Source organism: Balaenoptera musculus, chromosome 8, assembly GCF_009873245.2.
Source record: "Balaenoptera musculus isolate JJ_BM4_2016_0621 chromosome 8, mBalMus1.pri.v3, whole genome shotgun sequence".
Classification (NCBI taxonomy): domain Eukaryota; kingdom Metazoa; phylum Chordata; class Mammalia; order Artiodactyla; family Balaenopteridae; genus Balaenoptera; species Balaenoptera musculus.
The window spans coordinates 31,913,419-31,927,654 of record NC_045792.1 but is presented as its reverse complement, the minus strand read 5'-3'; the positions used below and the strand labels follow the sequence as shown (position 1 = coordinate 31,927,654).

The 14,236-nt window shown below is 38.4% G+C and overlaps 1 protein-coding gene across 1 annotated transcript in view; it reads left to right on the top strand.

Annotated features, from left to right (window-relative positions):
* The window catches only part of ARHGAP42 (Rho GTPase activating protein 42), a 292,266-nt gene extending 285,592 nt beyond the window's left edge, over positions 1-6,674 (top strand). The window contains exons 23-24 of the mRNA XM_036860862.1: positions 843-922; positions 1,284-6,674. Of these exons, the coding sequence (XP_036716757.1) occupies positions 843-922; positions 1,284-1,372 (169 nt within the window). The 3' untranslated portion in view covers positions 1,373-6,674. The remainder of the gene's footprint in view (positions 1-842; positions 923-1,283) is intronic.
* Positions 6,675-14,236: the final 7,562 nt, after the last annotated feature.

Below are 14,236 nucleotides of genomic sequence, written 5' to 3'. Positions count from 1 at the left end.
TGCCAGAAATGATCTTGGCTTGGACTCTGGTTGTGATAGAGATGGTGAGAAGTAGGTGGAGTCAGGTCATTGGATGTTGCAGAGTAAAGGCAACTTCATTGGTGACTTGATCAGCCTCCTCAGATGATGGCTTTTTTAGTGTTGGCTCAGATGGTTTGAAACAGCTCTCATATAAAACTCTGAAATTCTGGCTTCCCTTAAAAAAACCAGAGTATCTGGCTACTTGGAGGCTGAACTCCCATATGAGAACAGATGTCAGAGCTGAGTGCTGGCTTCCCTTTTTAAGAGATGGGTATACTCTGATTTACAAAGACATGTCCCCATGTCTCCCTGACAGTGAGGCTGTTGTTGGTTGCCATTTATCATCAACTTATCCTATTGTTTTTCTTATTTCATGCCCACTTAGTTTATTTACCATACCCTGTAGACCTTTTAATTTGTGGACCTCACCTCTGATAGTCTGAAATTAAAGTGGCAAATAAATAAATAGGGCTTTAAGGTACCTAAGAACCTCTATAGAGCTGAAAAATAGCCTATTTAGCAGAATACTAACAAATAATAGCGTTCTTCAAAACCAGCTTATTTTGTTTGTTGTAAGTCAGGTGATTACCCTTGGGGGCATTGCCTGGAAGCACAAGAAAGGCTTTGGGTTGTGCTGTCAGTGTTCTCTGGTTACACAAATGTGTTCACTTTGTGAAATGCACTTATGCACACTTACGTGTGCACATTATATATATCATGCTTCACTTATAACTAAAACCAGTATCTTTTTTTAAGAATAGTTTTAAGTATAAATATAGTTGAGCGTTGTGGTTTTCACAAATTGTCTTTTGCTCTTTCAGCCAAGCCAAAGCTATGTACTCCTGTAAAGCAGAGCACAGCCATGAGCTTTCCTTCCCACAGGGAGCGATATTTTCTAATGGTAAGTACACCCATTCCCTTTGCTTAAGTTTATCATCATGGGGAGGAGGAAGAAGGAGTAGTGTAGCGATAGGAGTCTGAAGCAGAAGCCAGGAAACTCAGAATCAAGTCCAGCCTCTCATACCTGTACAAGTGAACACATCAAATCCCTCTAGACCCGTTTCCTCCTCTGTGTCAGAGAGAGAGTGATTGATTATATAAATGCAAAAGGCATTTCCAGCTTTACAGGTGCTGTGACACTGTTTTGACAGCTTGAGTATATGCATACAATCTGATGTGGATTTTTACCCATTTGTGTATAGAATTATTTGAAGCTAATGTTGACTGAGTGATATTTCTTTATGTATTTTAATTTTTGCCAGTGTACCCATCAGTGGAACCAGGATGGTTGAAGGCAACTTATGAAGGCAAAACAGGACTCGTCCCAGAAAATTATGTTGTCTTCCTCTAATACCTTTTAGTGGATGGCAGTATCTTCATGGTATCCATGGTAACAAATAATAAGTGCTATGATTTTATCTGACACAGATATGGGGATCAGCCTGTTAAAATGAAAACAGTCAATTTCTACCAAGTTTTACACCAGCAGACTATGTAGCTCCCTATTAATGGAAAGGGAAAAAATGTTTAAATTGTTTGCCATTCTTTTTAATTTTGGCTCGTTTCATATTTTAAAATAGCTTATCCTCCCCTCCCCACCCCCCCTTTTTTTTTGGAAAAGTAACTCTCCACAATGTCTCTTTCATAATAATTATAGAATCTCAAATACTGTGTTAAGTACTATATCCCAGAAATTTGGAAACCAGAAATCTGCTATAAGACTTTTGAGATCTGCCCTTTACTGTCTGGTGTTCTCTGAGAAACTTTGAAATCATTACTAAAAAATGTAATTTAAATTGTTCATTTATTATTTTTTCTTAAAAATATACTACTTTTATATATGATTGTTTTGCTGGTCCTAAACATTTCAAGGAAATAAGGAGTTTTTTTAACATAGGTTTATTTTTATTTGTTTACCAAGTAGATGATAATATTCAAAAGCAGTAATGAGTAATGTATATGATGTCTGTAAATGAAACCAAATATGTCATACACTGATTCCACTGTAAACATTCTATCCAGCATTCCAGATGCCTTCTCTGGGCTTAGAGCAGGATTCAGCAAACTATTTCCGTAAGGGCCTGATAATAAATATTTTGGGCTTAACAGGTCGTGTGGTCTCCATCACACTACTCCACTCTGCCATTGTAGCAGAAAGCAGCCGTAGACAACATGTAAATGGCTGTGGCTGTGTACCAATACCGCTTTCTTTCAGGACACTGAAATTTGAAAATCATGATTATCACGTGTCATGAAATATTAAGCTTCTTTGACTTTTAAAATCCCATTTAAAAATAGAAATGTTTTAGCTGATGGGCCATACGCAAACAGGTGACAGGCCAAATTTGACTCATGGGTCATGGTTTGCTGACCCCTGGTTTAGAGGATGTGTCAAACTATCTTTATAACTTCGAGATTTTATGACATTTTATTCCATTAACATATAAATACTGATAAGTCATATGCACATATCCTCTGCTAGTAGCATTATAGGGGTATCACAAATGTATAATTACAGTAATAGGAAAACAATGTAAAAGTGCAGTACACAGGCATACAACTTAAATTCTACTTGTAACTCTGTAAAGTGTCAAAGTATTTTATTGATATCTAATTTTGGCTTTTGAGAAATTGTCCTACAAATGATAAAGATGCTGTTTTAAGACAGTGGTAGGGACACTATGCCTTCTAAAGTCTACGCTTAGTTGAAACATAATCTAAACATAAAGGTACAAGATTCTTAAATTATTTTGAGCCAGAGATCGTAATTGTTTCATCATCTTTAGCAGGAATAAAGTCATACATAATTTTCTGTTATGCCTTTCAATTTACAGCCTTTATTAGGAATTTCACTGAATTTATAGAGCATAGAAATAGGTGTTTACTATCCATTTATATTTACCATCAACATCTGATCATTCATCAATCATTATTTCTATTATTTCTATTTTAATAATCCTCATATTATTTCTGTACATATCTGCATATGGCAAAGAGTCTTTCTTCTCAAGATTCCAAAAAGCTGGTTCCCTGCCATCAACTGCCACAGCACTGGCCCCCTTGGCCACAGTATTTTACTTCTTACTTCAGAGTTCTTCACTGTACAGACACTCAGGTATTGACTGTAGACAGTTCTTTTTACGTGATATTATGATCTGTAATCTCAATCTCTTCTACTTTAAATTAATGTTTCTAGAGTCAATAGGTTAAATTATACACACACACATATACAACTATGCCTTGGAGCATTTACACTTTTAAAATTAAAAATGGAATAATGGATTAGGATTTAAAGGTAAAGAGAATAATAGTAGGCAGAATCACAACCAGAAAGAAATATCAGTGCATTGAAAAAAAGGAATGAAAAATATTTAATGTTGTAAAAATTAGTAATATAATGAAAAAATCTGATACATTTGTCTCCTTTTTTTTTACCTGCTAGTGTTGATTTTTTACACTATAATTTTGTGTTGCTAGAGCTTGTTTGTCTCTGGATCCTTGGTGGCCCTTAGTAATAGTAATTGCATTGCTGACACCCTGACTACCCTCTGCTGGAACAGAGGTGATCTCTCTAGTGGACCAGTCCCTTAGTCTACAACACCCTCAGTTAAAGCACCCTTGCAAGCATCTGGCATCCTACTAAATTAGAGCCTCTTAAGGCAAATTGATTTTTCTTTCAAAAAGACCAACTTGACTCCAAAAAGTGATTCAGAGTCCTACTTCACTTGCTGCTGCATAGAGAAATCTCAACCTTCATTTTATTTTAACACAGGCCAGAGTGTTCCTGCCTCTGAGTTGTCTGTGAGCTAATTCCACAGATGCTCAGTGAGGAATTAAAGCATTTGCTGTTAAAGACATGGGCATGAGGCCCCTCTCCTTTCTCATCATGAGGCATATATTGTGGCAGTACTTGATATGGTCCCTTTTTTGAAACAAGCTACAAAAATGCTTGTTCAAATTGTGCTTTTGTTTGAAGTTTTAATCTTACAGATTTGTGAGGATGATCTTTTTTCTTCATATTGATTGTGTGTGGAAGCAAGTCATGGCCATATGCTAGGGATAGACTGAAGCTGCTTTTCCCTAGAAATGTTTCCAACAGAAAAAGTATTTATGAGCATTGAGAAAAATCAGGATATGTGCTCTAAATCACATGGAATATTAATTACACAAGAAGGTAATGCCAGTCACTAGAAGAGGATCACGTTTGAAATTATAACAGCATTTCAATAATGAAACCTTAGCTTTTCAGAGACATAGTAAAGATATGTTAGAATTGCCACATGCACACCTTTGAAACACACAATGTGGGTGCCCTAATCACTGCTGACAGTATAATCAGTATGAGAGTGAGATTGATGAGTCCAAGTCAATCATCTCATCTGTTATGTGAAAAAATCGTCGAGTACAAAACTTTCACATATACTACAGGTGACTTTTGTTGTGCTGTAATGCCACCAACTTATAGGAACTAATCAGTTAACTGAAGGCTTTTTGTGTTGTGTGTAAATGTCTGAGCAGTGAAATAATCTTTGTATTCCTCTAAAGTCTGTGAAGTATGAGGAAATTGCCGTTTCTCCTTGTTAGACAAGAGTGGTTTTACCAGTTGTGTTGGCTCTCTGTGCCTTGCACTGTGAATGGGCATAATCAGGCTTCCCAACAGTGGCTCATTTGATGGCTCTTTCAGGAAGGGTGGAGATTTTTTTTTAATTGCACCTTACAATCCCAAACTATCCAGGTTCTCAAATAGCAAAAGTAGGAAACGTAATGATTTGTAGTAGGAGACATAATGATTTGGAGTTTATTCCTATTCTGTGATAATTGATTTTACATATTGTGGCATGCCTCCTAAAAATCCACCATGATGTAAGGAAACTAAATCTGGCACTGCAGTCCTGTGGAGACAGCACCTGCTGACCTCTTCGCTCCCAGCCTCATCTTCAGGTCTGTCCGTGTCTGATGTGCAGAGGATATCATTCACATGGATGCTGATTTAGAAGAGTCCCTCAGAGCCTTTCTTCAAACAACTTCAATTTTTAGTATGCCCCCCCAATTATGTATTTGGGATGCCTTAATTATTTAGAACCCCATCTTGATTTGTACTTTATTGACTGAAGTTAGAGGAGGTGGACCAATTTAGGACGAGATTTTATTCTTTGGTTTTACAATACATTTGTAATTTGCAGCTGTTACTATGTCCTAAAATCAGGGAATTGGACCCTAAAGTCATATCCCCTGGTAAAGAAAAAAGGCAGAGACATGATTATTGTCTAGAAGTTATTTTCCTCTTTAGTAAAATTTTCCCACTTAGGGTAGAAATTGCTGTTTACTTTTCCCTCCTACCTTGTTTGGTTACCTTCCAAAATCAAAACACTTTTTCCAAGTGAATAGTCTATTGAATAAACTTCTGAATAGTCTGTATCCTGCCTGTCTCCCGTTGATCCACAGACTTAATTCAGGTATTTCTCAACGAGTCTCACATCTCCTAACCATATTCACTGTATCTGTTCGTTGTCACCAGTATCTCTGTGCCTCAAATCTATGTGGTAGTGACCTCAGACAAATTCACACTTATGAATGACATGGACTTTTAGAGGATCAGATCAACAAATAGGATTTTTCACTTTTTTTCAGGCAGTTGCATTCACTGTTTTAAATAACAGATGTCAAGTAAGTTGATAGCACTCACAGCAAGCCACAGACAGAAAACTGATGCGCATATTCTAGACCAAAGTTTAGAAGCTGTTTCATGACTTAGGGAACCCAACAGGTTATACTCTTTCCTTGGCACTCATGGGAGAGATGCCAAGTTCAGAGGTTGAACATTCCTTTCTTGGTGCCATAGGGAGAAAATGGAGTCTGTGTGCTTGCTGAGGAGTCTCAAAAGGCAGGGCCATTTACGGTTATCACAAACATAAATAACCTCTATCATCCACAATGGTCATGTTCAGGGCCACGTGAGGACCTTCAGTGTTGGGGAGAGTGCCTACCCCACCTTAATTAGATGATCACTTTTTTCCCTTTTACCATCTCTTGGCAATGTTTCCCATGGTCTTTACCCTTCCAGAGCCCAACCTGGACTTGAATCCACTGCCTCTTAGATTAAAACTATGCATTGTTTTTTATATGGCTGTTAGAGATTTTATATCTGCCTCTGTATCTTCAGTCATGATGTATGCTTAAAAGCTGAGATATCACATATTGAGGGCTGTGATTTCAAGAGTCTTTTTGAACTCTGAGCTGAAGCCTTTACAAATAAATAAGGAGTGTGGCAGGGAAGACGACTGTTTTTTGTTTTGTTTTGTTTTTTAATTTGAATCCTATTTATATACTGTTAAATTTGAGGTACTATAGTTTATATAAAAGCTAAATATTTAGATGACATATTTCAGTATTAGGAATTTGTCTGCAGCCATTAACATAACAAATTAAGTAATAAATATGATGAAAATGATTGTCAGTAAATTATCATATTGAATTTTTTGTTTATTTTGTAGTGTCTTGTATTTATCTGCACTTCATGTATATATATGCACACATACATATACAAACATGTAAATAACTTCATGTTATTCCATATCTAAATTGCCACAGTATCTTTAATATATGTTTACACTGTATTTTAAATTACTTTAAAAATAAACTATGTAAGCACATTTTAATTTAGTCCTTGTACTTGAAGACCCAGTGTGTTGGAGGGCAGCTATCTTGGACTCATATAGAAAAAAAACAAAGTTTCAGGTACTGTGAATGGTCATTTTGGGTGTGGCTGAATGGAAAAAAATCATAGCAGAATTGATAACTTTTAGATCCTGATAATTGGACCTTTTCCCGAGAAATTGGCATTATGAAAGATCAAGAAAATGTTAATAATGCAGGTGTCTACAGGAAAGAGAAGCAAACAGACCATAAACAAATTATCAAAAAAATAGGTATGCAGGCTTACCTGAAAATAAGTCTGTGAAAGTTTACAAATGTGCCATGGAAGAAGCATCAACATACAAATAATCCCCTTAGATTTTTATTAGTTTTATGACCCTTTTGGTCACTGTTTGACTTCTAGCTAAAATTTTGCTTTTCTTCATCAAAAAAAAAGGGAATCGTGTATTTATTTTGTGTTGCTAAATGGATTATTAGAGTGTAACAAATCCTTGCAAAAACTAAGCCTGACAGCTTAATAACAGGACCATTGGGCATACAACCTGATTTGTTCAAATGGATTGTAACTTTCTTCAATATCAAGAGGAGAAGCAATAAATTCATGACAAAGACCTGTTGAGATAAAAAGGTATTAATGTGAATAAATTCCAGTATGATTAAGCAGGAAAGAACTGTTAGGATAGGTAATAGAGATCATTGTGGATCAGCTACTGTTTGAGAGTATTGGGTTAGAAGGAACTGACCTAGATGGAATCTCTTATAACTGATATTTTAGAAATAATGAAAACAAGCCATCTCCTAACAGGCAAAGCTGGAATGATTTGAGCAACAAAATAAGTCATGTAGTATTGGATAATCGGATTATAATCCAAAGTATAAAATATCCATGAATCCACACTGATATAAGGAAATGGCAATAAATTTCATTTATTTATATTTATATTTATATTTCTCTCCTATTTTAAGGAGAGAAGAGGCAAATATTCTTTAGAGAAGAATTTCAAATAACCATTAGAATTTTATTACCCTTTCCTCTAGGGATTAAAGTTTAACCCTTCCCCACTTGAGGATGCGCTAGACTTAATGACTAGCTTCTAAAAAGAAAAGTTCAGAAAAACTATTGTGCCTTTACAGAGGAGAAGCCTGGCAGACAGGATCTTAACCGATTGATAAAAGTTAACATTATCAGTGATATCATGTGGTTGTCTTGTACCCCGTAATATGATGTGATGAGAAGAGCATATCACCTCTGTGGGTTTTTTTTCCCAAAATCCATAACTCCAGTCTAATCATTAGAGGAAAAAAAAAAAAAAAATCAGACACATCCAGATAGGGGACATTCTACAGGATAGATACTAGGCCAGTACTTCTCAAGATTGTCAAGGTCATGAAAAACAAGAAAATACTGAGAAACTCACAGATCAGAGGAGACTTGGGAGACTGGACCCCTGGATTACATCCAGGAAAGGCACGAAGACATAAATGGAAAAACGGGTGATGTCCAAATAAAATCTAAAGTTTAGTTAATAATGTAAGAAATTAAAACAGTACAAAAAGTAGCCACAAGATAGTGACATGTACTGGGGACACCTTATTTCCTTTTTGGAATTTAAGTTACTTTTATTCAAGATTTAAATACTTTTACTTGTTTCCCCCTAAATTGTGTTCTGTATATGGGACATGTTGCCTGTTCATCGCTGAGTCCAGGCAGTAGATCACAGCTTGGTCTACAGTAGGGTCAGCCCCTTTCTTTAAATGAATGAATTCGTTAACAAAGGAACAATCATATAAACATTTCTAGAATTTAGAGAATTCAGTTGTAGGCTTGTGTTGTTTTTGTATCTGTGTCTCCTTGCCCAGGAGTAGTGGAACTCATTCTTTAACACCCTCTGAATACATGGTTCTACCTTGGAGTTATAATGGAGAAAACATACCCTTCCCCCATGAACACTGTATGTTCTTAAGGATAGAGATTACGCAAGATTTGATCTTCTCACTGCTAGAACTGTAAATACTTGAATTAAGCTGGATGATTTGGGAGTGATGTTGAAGAACTCAATTTTTTAAACCATTAAATACAAAATAACCCCAAATTTTGAAAATTAAGCTATACTAAACTTACTAAATTCAACTTGAATTTCTTGGGCCAGAGAAGTTAAGTTCTTAAAATTGAAATTTTGCACAGCCAAAAATCGAGAAGCAAAAATCTTTTCTAAGTTTCTTACACAGCAGTTCTTCCTATTAAAAAAAAAAAAAAAAAGGTGTAGATGAGAACATTTGAAACCTCTTCATATGGGATACCCTTGGGAACACAAATCCCCAAAATACTGATTGAATACTTAACAAATGCTGTTGCTGGGTGTTTAGGGTCAGTGAGCCAAGCATGGCATTCAGCAGGACTCTGCCTTTTAGTAGAAATAAGTTATCTGAAACATTCTACCTTTCCAAATTACCAGCAGCCAATCTACTAAAAAAGAGTCCCTGGGTCAGCCTGGGCTAGAGAAAGGAAAATAATAACATATATCTCCCAATACTCACCATGGATTTTGATATTCACTAAGTTACATATCTATGGACAAGCAGATTTTTCACAGAATGAATGAGCCATAAGTTGCCGTAGCAACTACAGTTCAAATGGCTCTCAAACATTTTTGGAGCAACTAAAGCAGAATTATTTCTTCAAATAAATCATGCTTGGAACCCAATATGTTAAACAGATACGAGCCAAGCTGCTAGTGTGTGCATCTACATGTGTTAGGGAATGTTTTCCCCTCCCCCATCCAGGCCCACAGCTTTTGGCATCTCCTGGAATCCTTAGGGCTTTTGAGAGCAAGATTTGGAAATGACTTAGTCTAAATCTCTCATATCACTAATTAGAAAACTCAGGGCCATATCAACATGTTTTCAGCAGAATCCTGGAATTCTCTCTCTGCTGTGACCTGACCACTAATTTTTAGGTGTGTGGGGAGGGCAACTTGTCATATGCTTTGACCTTTAAAAAGTCTAACTTTATCTGAAAAGGATATCCTCTGAGGAAGGATGTCTTCCCTGATGGGTACACATGGAACAGAAGCCAAAAAGTAATATTCAGCCAGCCTTGACTATTAAAAAAAGGAAGAAAAAAATTTATTTTTCTTTTTGGTGTGTGAAAATTTCTGAAAAATAGGTATAAAAGATCTAGCCCAGTGCCTTGTACCTAGTAGATATTACTGGATAATAATAATTATTAAAGACTTTAGGTGTTTGATAGTTGATTTTGCAACTCTCGATGTAAATGGCAAAAGAACCAGTGAAACCTTAAACTGCAATAACAGAAGTTAAATAATGGCTCCAAAAACATGGTACACAGCCACAAATCTGATGGTCTCCCTTACACTGTTACATGATCCTCTGATCCTTCCAACTACTGGACGTAGCTATTGGATGTCAATTTTTTTTTAAGAAAAGAAAAAGACTGAAAAGTTATTTTCTCCAACTTACCAAAGGTCAAATAGTTGGTAGTGGCAGAGCTTGGACTCAAGCCCACGTGTCCTTATTTAAAATCCGGTACTCTTTACAATGAACCACTTTTTTACTACACCAAGTGGAGTGTGGTAAAACTTCAAATGCCACCATATTTGAAAGAGGTCTTTGGCAAACTCAACCTTACCCAGAAGAAAGATGAAGACGGTGAGGTGGGGGCATTCACGCCCTATTCTGTGAAAATTGTTTAAGACCAGAGTGTTGCTGCACCACTTGTAACCTTCAGACCATCCAAGAGCTATTTAGAAATGCAGAATCTCAGACCTTCTGAAGCAGAATCTACATCTTAATGAGATCAAAAGATCATTTGTATCAACACTGCAGTATGAAAAGCACTGGTATAGTGGAACTTTCAGTGAGGGCTTTGGGGAGATCTAAGGGCAAGAAGAGACAGCACTTATGTCTTATTATTCCAAAAGTCAAAAATAAGACCCCTTAGAAGAAGTCAGAAAAAATGATAGAAAGGTTAAAACAAAAAGTTTTATCACTAGCTCTTCAAAAAATAGAACTCAACAAACAGCTTTCTTTCATAGTATTTAAGTGCATCGGGATGACTCACCATTTGTCAGGATTTCACAGAGGAACTAGAACAATTAAATGGGAGTTTAGACAAATATCTAAAGACAATCACTGAGCACCAGGACCTATGCAAGTCATTGGAGCGCCTAAGTAAATTAGACATTATTCTTCCTTTCAGGAGGACCATGGTTTGGTGGGATAACAGATAAATAAAAGTCAATGAAATGTAATATAATGAAATGCTAAAAAGAGTAAGTATTGAGTGTTATAGGGGTAGAGAGATAGGGCACTATTCTGAATCCAGGAGATGGCAGAGGCGATGAAAAAGTATATACATTGGATGCCGAGAAAGAAGTGTGGATGATTGAACCTGGATGCACAATGCCATCATCCAGCTAAGTATGGATGAACTGAGAAGCTGAAGGGAGCAGGGCTCTGCAGTCAGGTGGGATCGTACCTTGTACAGAGGAAGGGACTCATAGAGGGGACAGGCTGAGGGAAGGAATAGAGTGGAGGATGGGAGAGGGCTGGGATGACCTGCACTTATTCTTTTTTCATGTCTTCATCCTTTCAACTAACATAGTGCCAAGCACTGTTCTAGTTGCTCACCATTTTAAAAAACTAGGTATGATCTTTGTTCTCAAGGAGTTCATAGCTCAATAAGGGAGAGAGACAGGAATTAAAAACAGCAGTACAAATGAGGTAAGTGTGTTAGGGGCACAAATTGTGAAAGGTTTTACATATGAAGGGAAACGTCCTAAGTCGACCTTAAAGGATGGAGCATCAACACGGAACAAAGGGAGCAAAGACCCAGAGACTTAAAGTTGATTGGGGTTTCTCGTGGATTAAAGCTAGTTCTAAGTAGCTGGGAAGTCGAGTGCTTACACTGATATATTGGCACGAGATCATGGGAGGATAGGATGAGGTACAAATGAGCAGGGTTGATTGCATGAGGGCCAATCTGAGGTGGTACAGAGGGCTTAGGGAGAACGATGTGATCAGATTTACCTTTAGGAAGACCAGAACGGAGGTTGAGCGTTGTGTTGCGTGTGTGTTGGCCCCTGCAAGCTGAGGAGGCAATGTTACATCAACCCTAGAGAAGACAAACAGGGCCAGACCAAGGGAATGATTCATTCCAGAGGTCGAAGTGACATGACATGGCCACTGTTTTCAATGAGTAATTTAGGGGATTCGTATGTGGCGCAGATGTCTGTAGGGTGCTGGGGAAGGATCAGCAATACTACCAACGAGCAAAGTTACCAAGGCTGAAAGAAGTAGCCAAAAGCCCCAGGCACATTTAGTGGTTGGAACTGGTTAGTAGGCATGGTGATGTAGACACACCTGGCCTGAGCCATTCCTCTTTTGGGGAGCCCTGCAGGCACTGACTAGCAGCAATGCTTAGAGACTGATTGCTTCATGCTGCCCATAAAATCAGGGGCTTTAACCTGGGTTTCAAGGATGGAATTCAGGGGATGCGGAGGCTGTAAACTCCCTAGTTTGTCTGTGTATACGCATGTTTTTCCCCTCAGGAAGAGGGTCCATAGATATGATCAAACTCTCAAATTTCAGCCCCACAGTTGACCCATCTCCTCCCAATACCAAGAGTACCAAGTGCTGCAAATGCTGCTGTGTACATGGTAGCTACAAGTTGTGGCAATAGTGTCTGTCAGAACCAAGGGTCGACTCTGAAGGTGGGAGTGGAGTTTGACTTGGGGACAGCTTGACCTAAGGAATGAGGCTCAGCTGACTAAGCTTAAAAGCTCAGGCCAGCCTACTAATGTGCCTACTTGATGAGGAAATGCTCAAAGAGACCGTGGACATACCTAGGGGAAAGTCATAATGAGGGTCCAGTGGGAGTTGCAGAGCATTTAGACCCCAGTGTCAGTCTGTTGCCTGGGGCCAAGTTATGACCTAGAAGCTGAGGAGGTGGCCTTTCTTCAGCTTTGTGAACTCACAAGATCCTTGTGCCAGAAAAAATTTTCTGGCCATTGCAGAACTGAAGGGCCCTGTCATTCTCTCTTCCATGGTGGGCCTCTCCAGGACTCCAGGGGCAGGTCAGTCTTCCCTCTACTCAGGGAGTGTTGAGTGGTGTGAAGCACAAAGCTCAGGGGTTGTAGAGTGAGTAAAACTGCCAAAGGTGGCAGAGCTGGGCTTTGCTACTAGATTTACTACTAGATTTTATTTTTAGTTTTGTCGTGGCAATCTTTATGAAATATGGTTTTGATGTGTTAGCCATTTTTTCTTAATATATGTTAAAAATAAATACATAGCTATAAGGTCTGTTTAGGTGAGAAACATTGCTTTAAATAAACCAAATGCCCCTTAAAGCTTTAAAAGAGTTGCTTTTCTTAGTGATAATGAAACTTAATGAAAACAGTGGGGAATGGCTTATGGACCATCTCACCTCTACCTTCTGCTTGTTACAGTTGTAGGGGGTGAGGGAAAGGAGGGGCAGAAAGAATCAAAATTCCAAATTATGTTTGGTGAGTGTGGTAAGTAGTCTTCCAGAAGTGGCAGACAGTCTTCACCACGCATTCCTTCCCTCCCTGTAAGTACATGCCTCTCCACCCATCAAGAACTGGAGCAAGTCATCCTCCTCCTAAATCTGGGCTAGCCTATGACTCACCTTGACGAATAGAACATGGTAGATGTGCTTTGCCAGCTCTGGGCCAGCTTGGGGAAGCCAGCCACTCACTGTGCTGTGAAGAAGCACCGTCACTTGCTCCAGCCAGCTCTGTGTGACCCCAGAAAACAACCGTGAACAGAAGAACACACTTGCCCAAGTCCTGACACACGTAAAATCATGAAAAATAATGAATCATTTTAAGCCACCAAATTTTGACACAGTCTGTGTAACAATAGATAATTGAAACAATAATTATGGGACCATAGCAATGAGAATCCCTGAGTTCCTCTGCTTTGTAGCTGAGTACGGTGAACACTGTCAATTGTTTCCCAGTGCTCTCAATGTTCTTCTTTCTCTCACAGTAATAGGAACCCCAGTTTTTTAGCTAGCGACATAGCAGCTCAAAAGAAAGATTACATTTTCCTTTGGTGTTATGTGTGGCCATGTGACTAAGTTCCAACAAATGGGATAAGAGAAGAAATAATTGCTGCTTCCTTTTGGTTCTTAAAGCTAGGAGGCAAGCTCTTCTTCACCTTGTTCCTTCATCCTGCTGCTTGGAAGATGAGTGATTTTGTACCACACAGAAAGTGTGGATGGAGCAACAAGATAGAAGTCTGGGTCCCGCATGCCTGCATAGAACAGAACGGCCATCCTGCTAGACCATCTGCTTGTTACGTGAAAGAGAAAGTTGTACTTTGTTTAAATCCTCTGTCCTCTGTTGCATGTGTCTGCATTTGTATGCTAACTAATACACTTGGTTTCTGCTGACCTACAGATCTTGGGAGCAGTGATGCCAGGAGGAGAGACACAGGGCCATCAATCCAGGGGCTTCCCTAGTAGCTTCCATGAGGTCAAAGTGCTGCCAAGGAAGGGAGTAACTGGAAGTAGGTG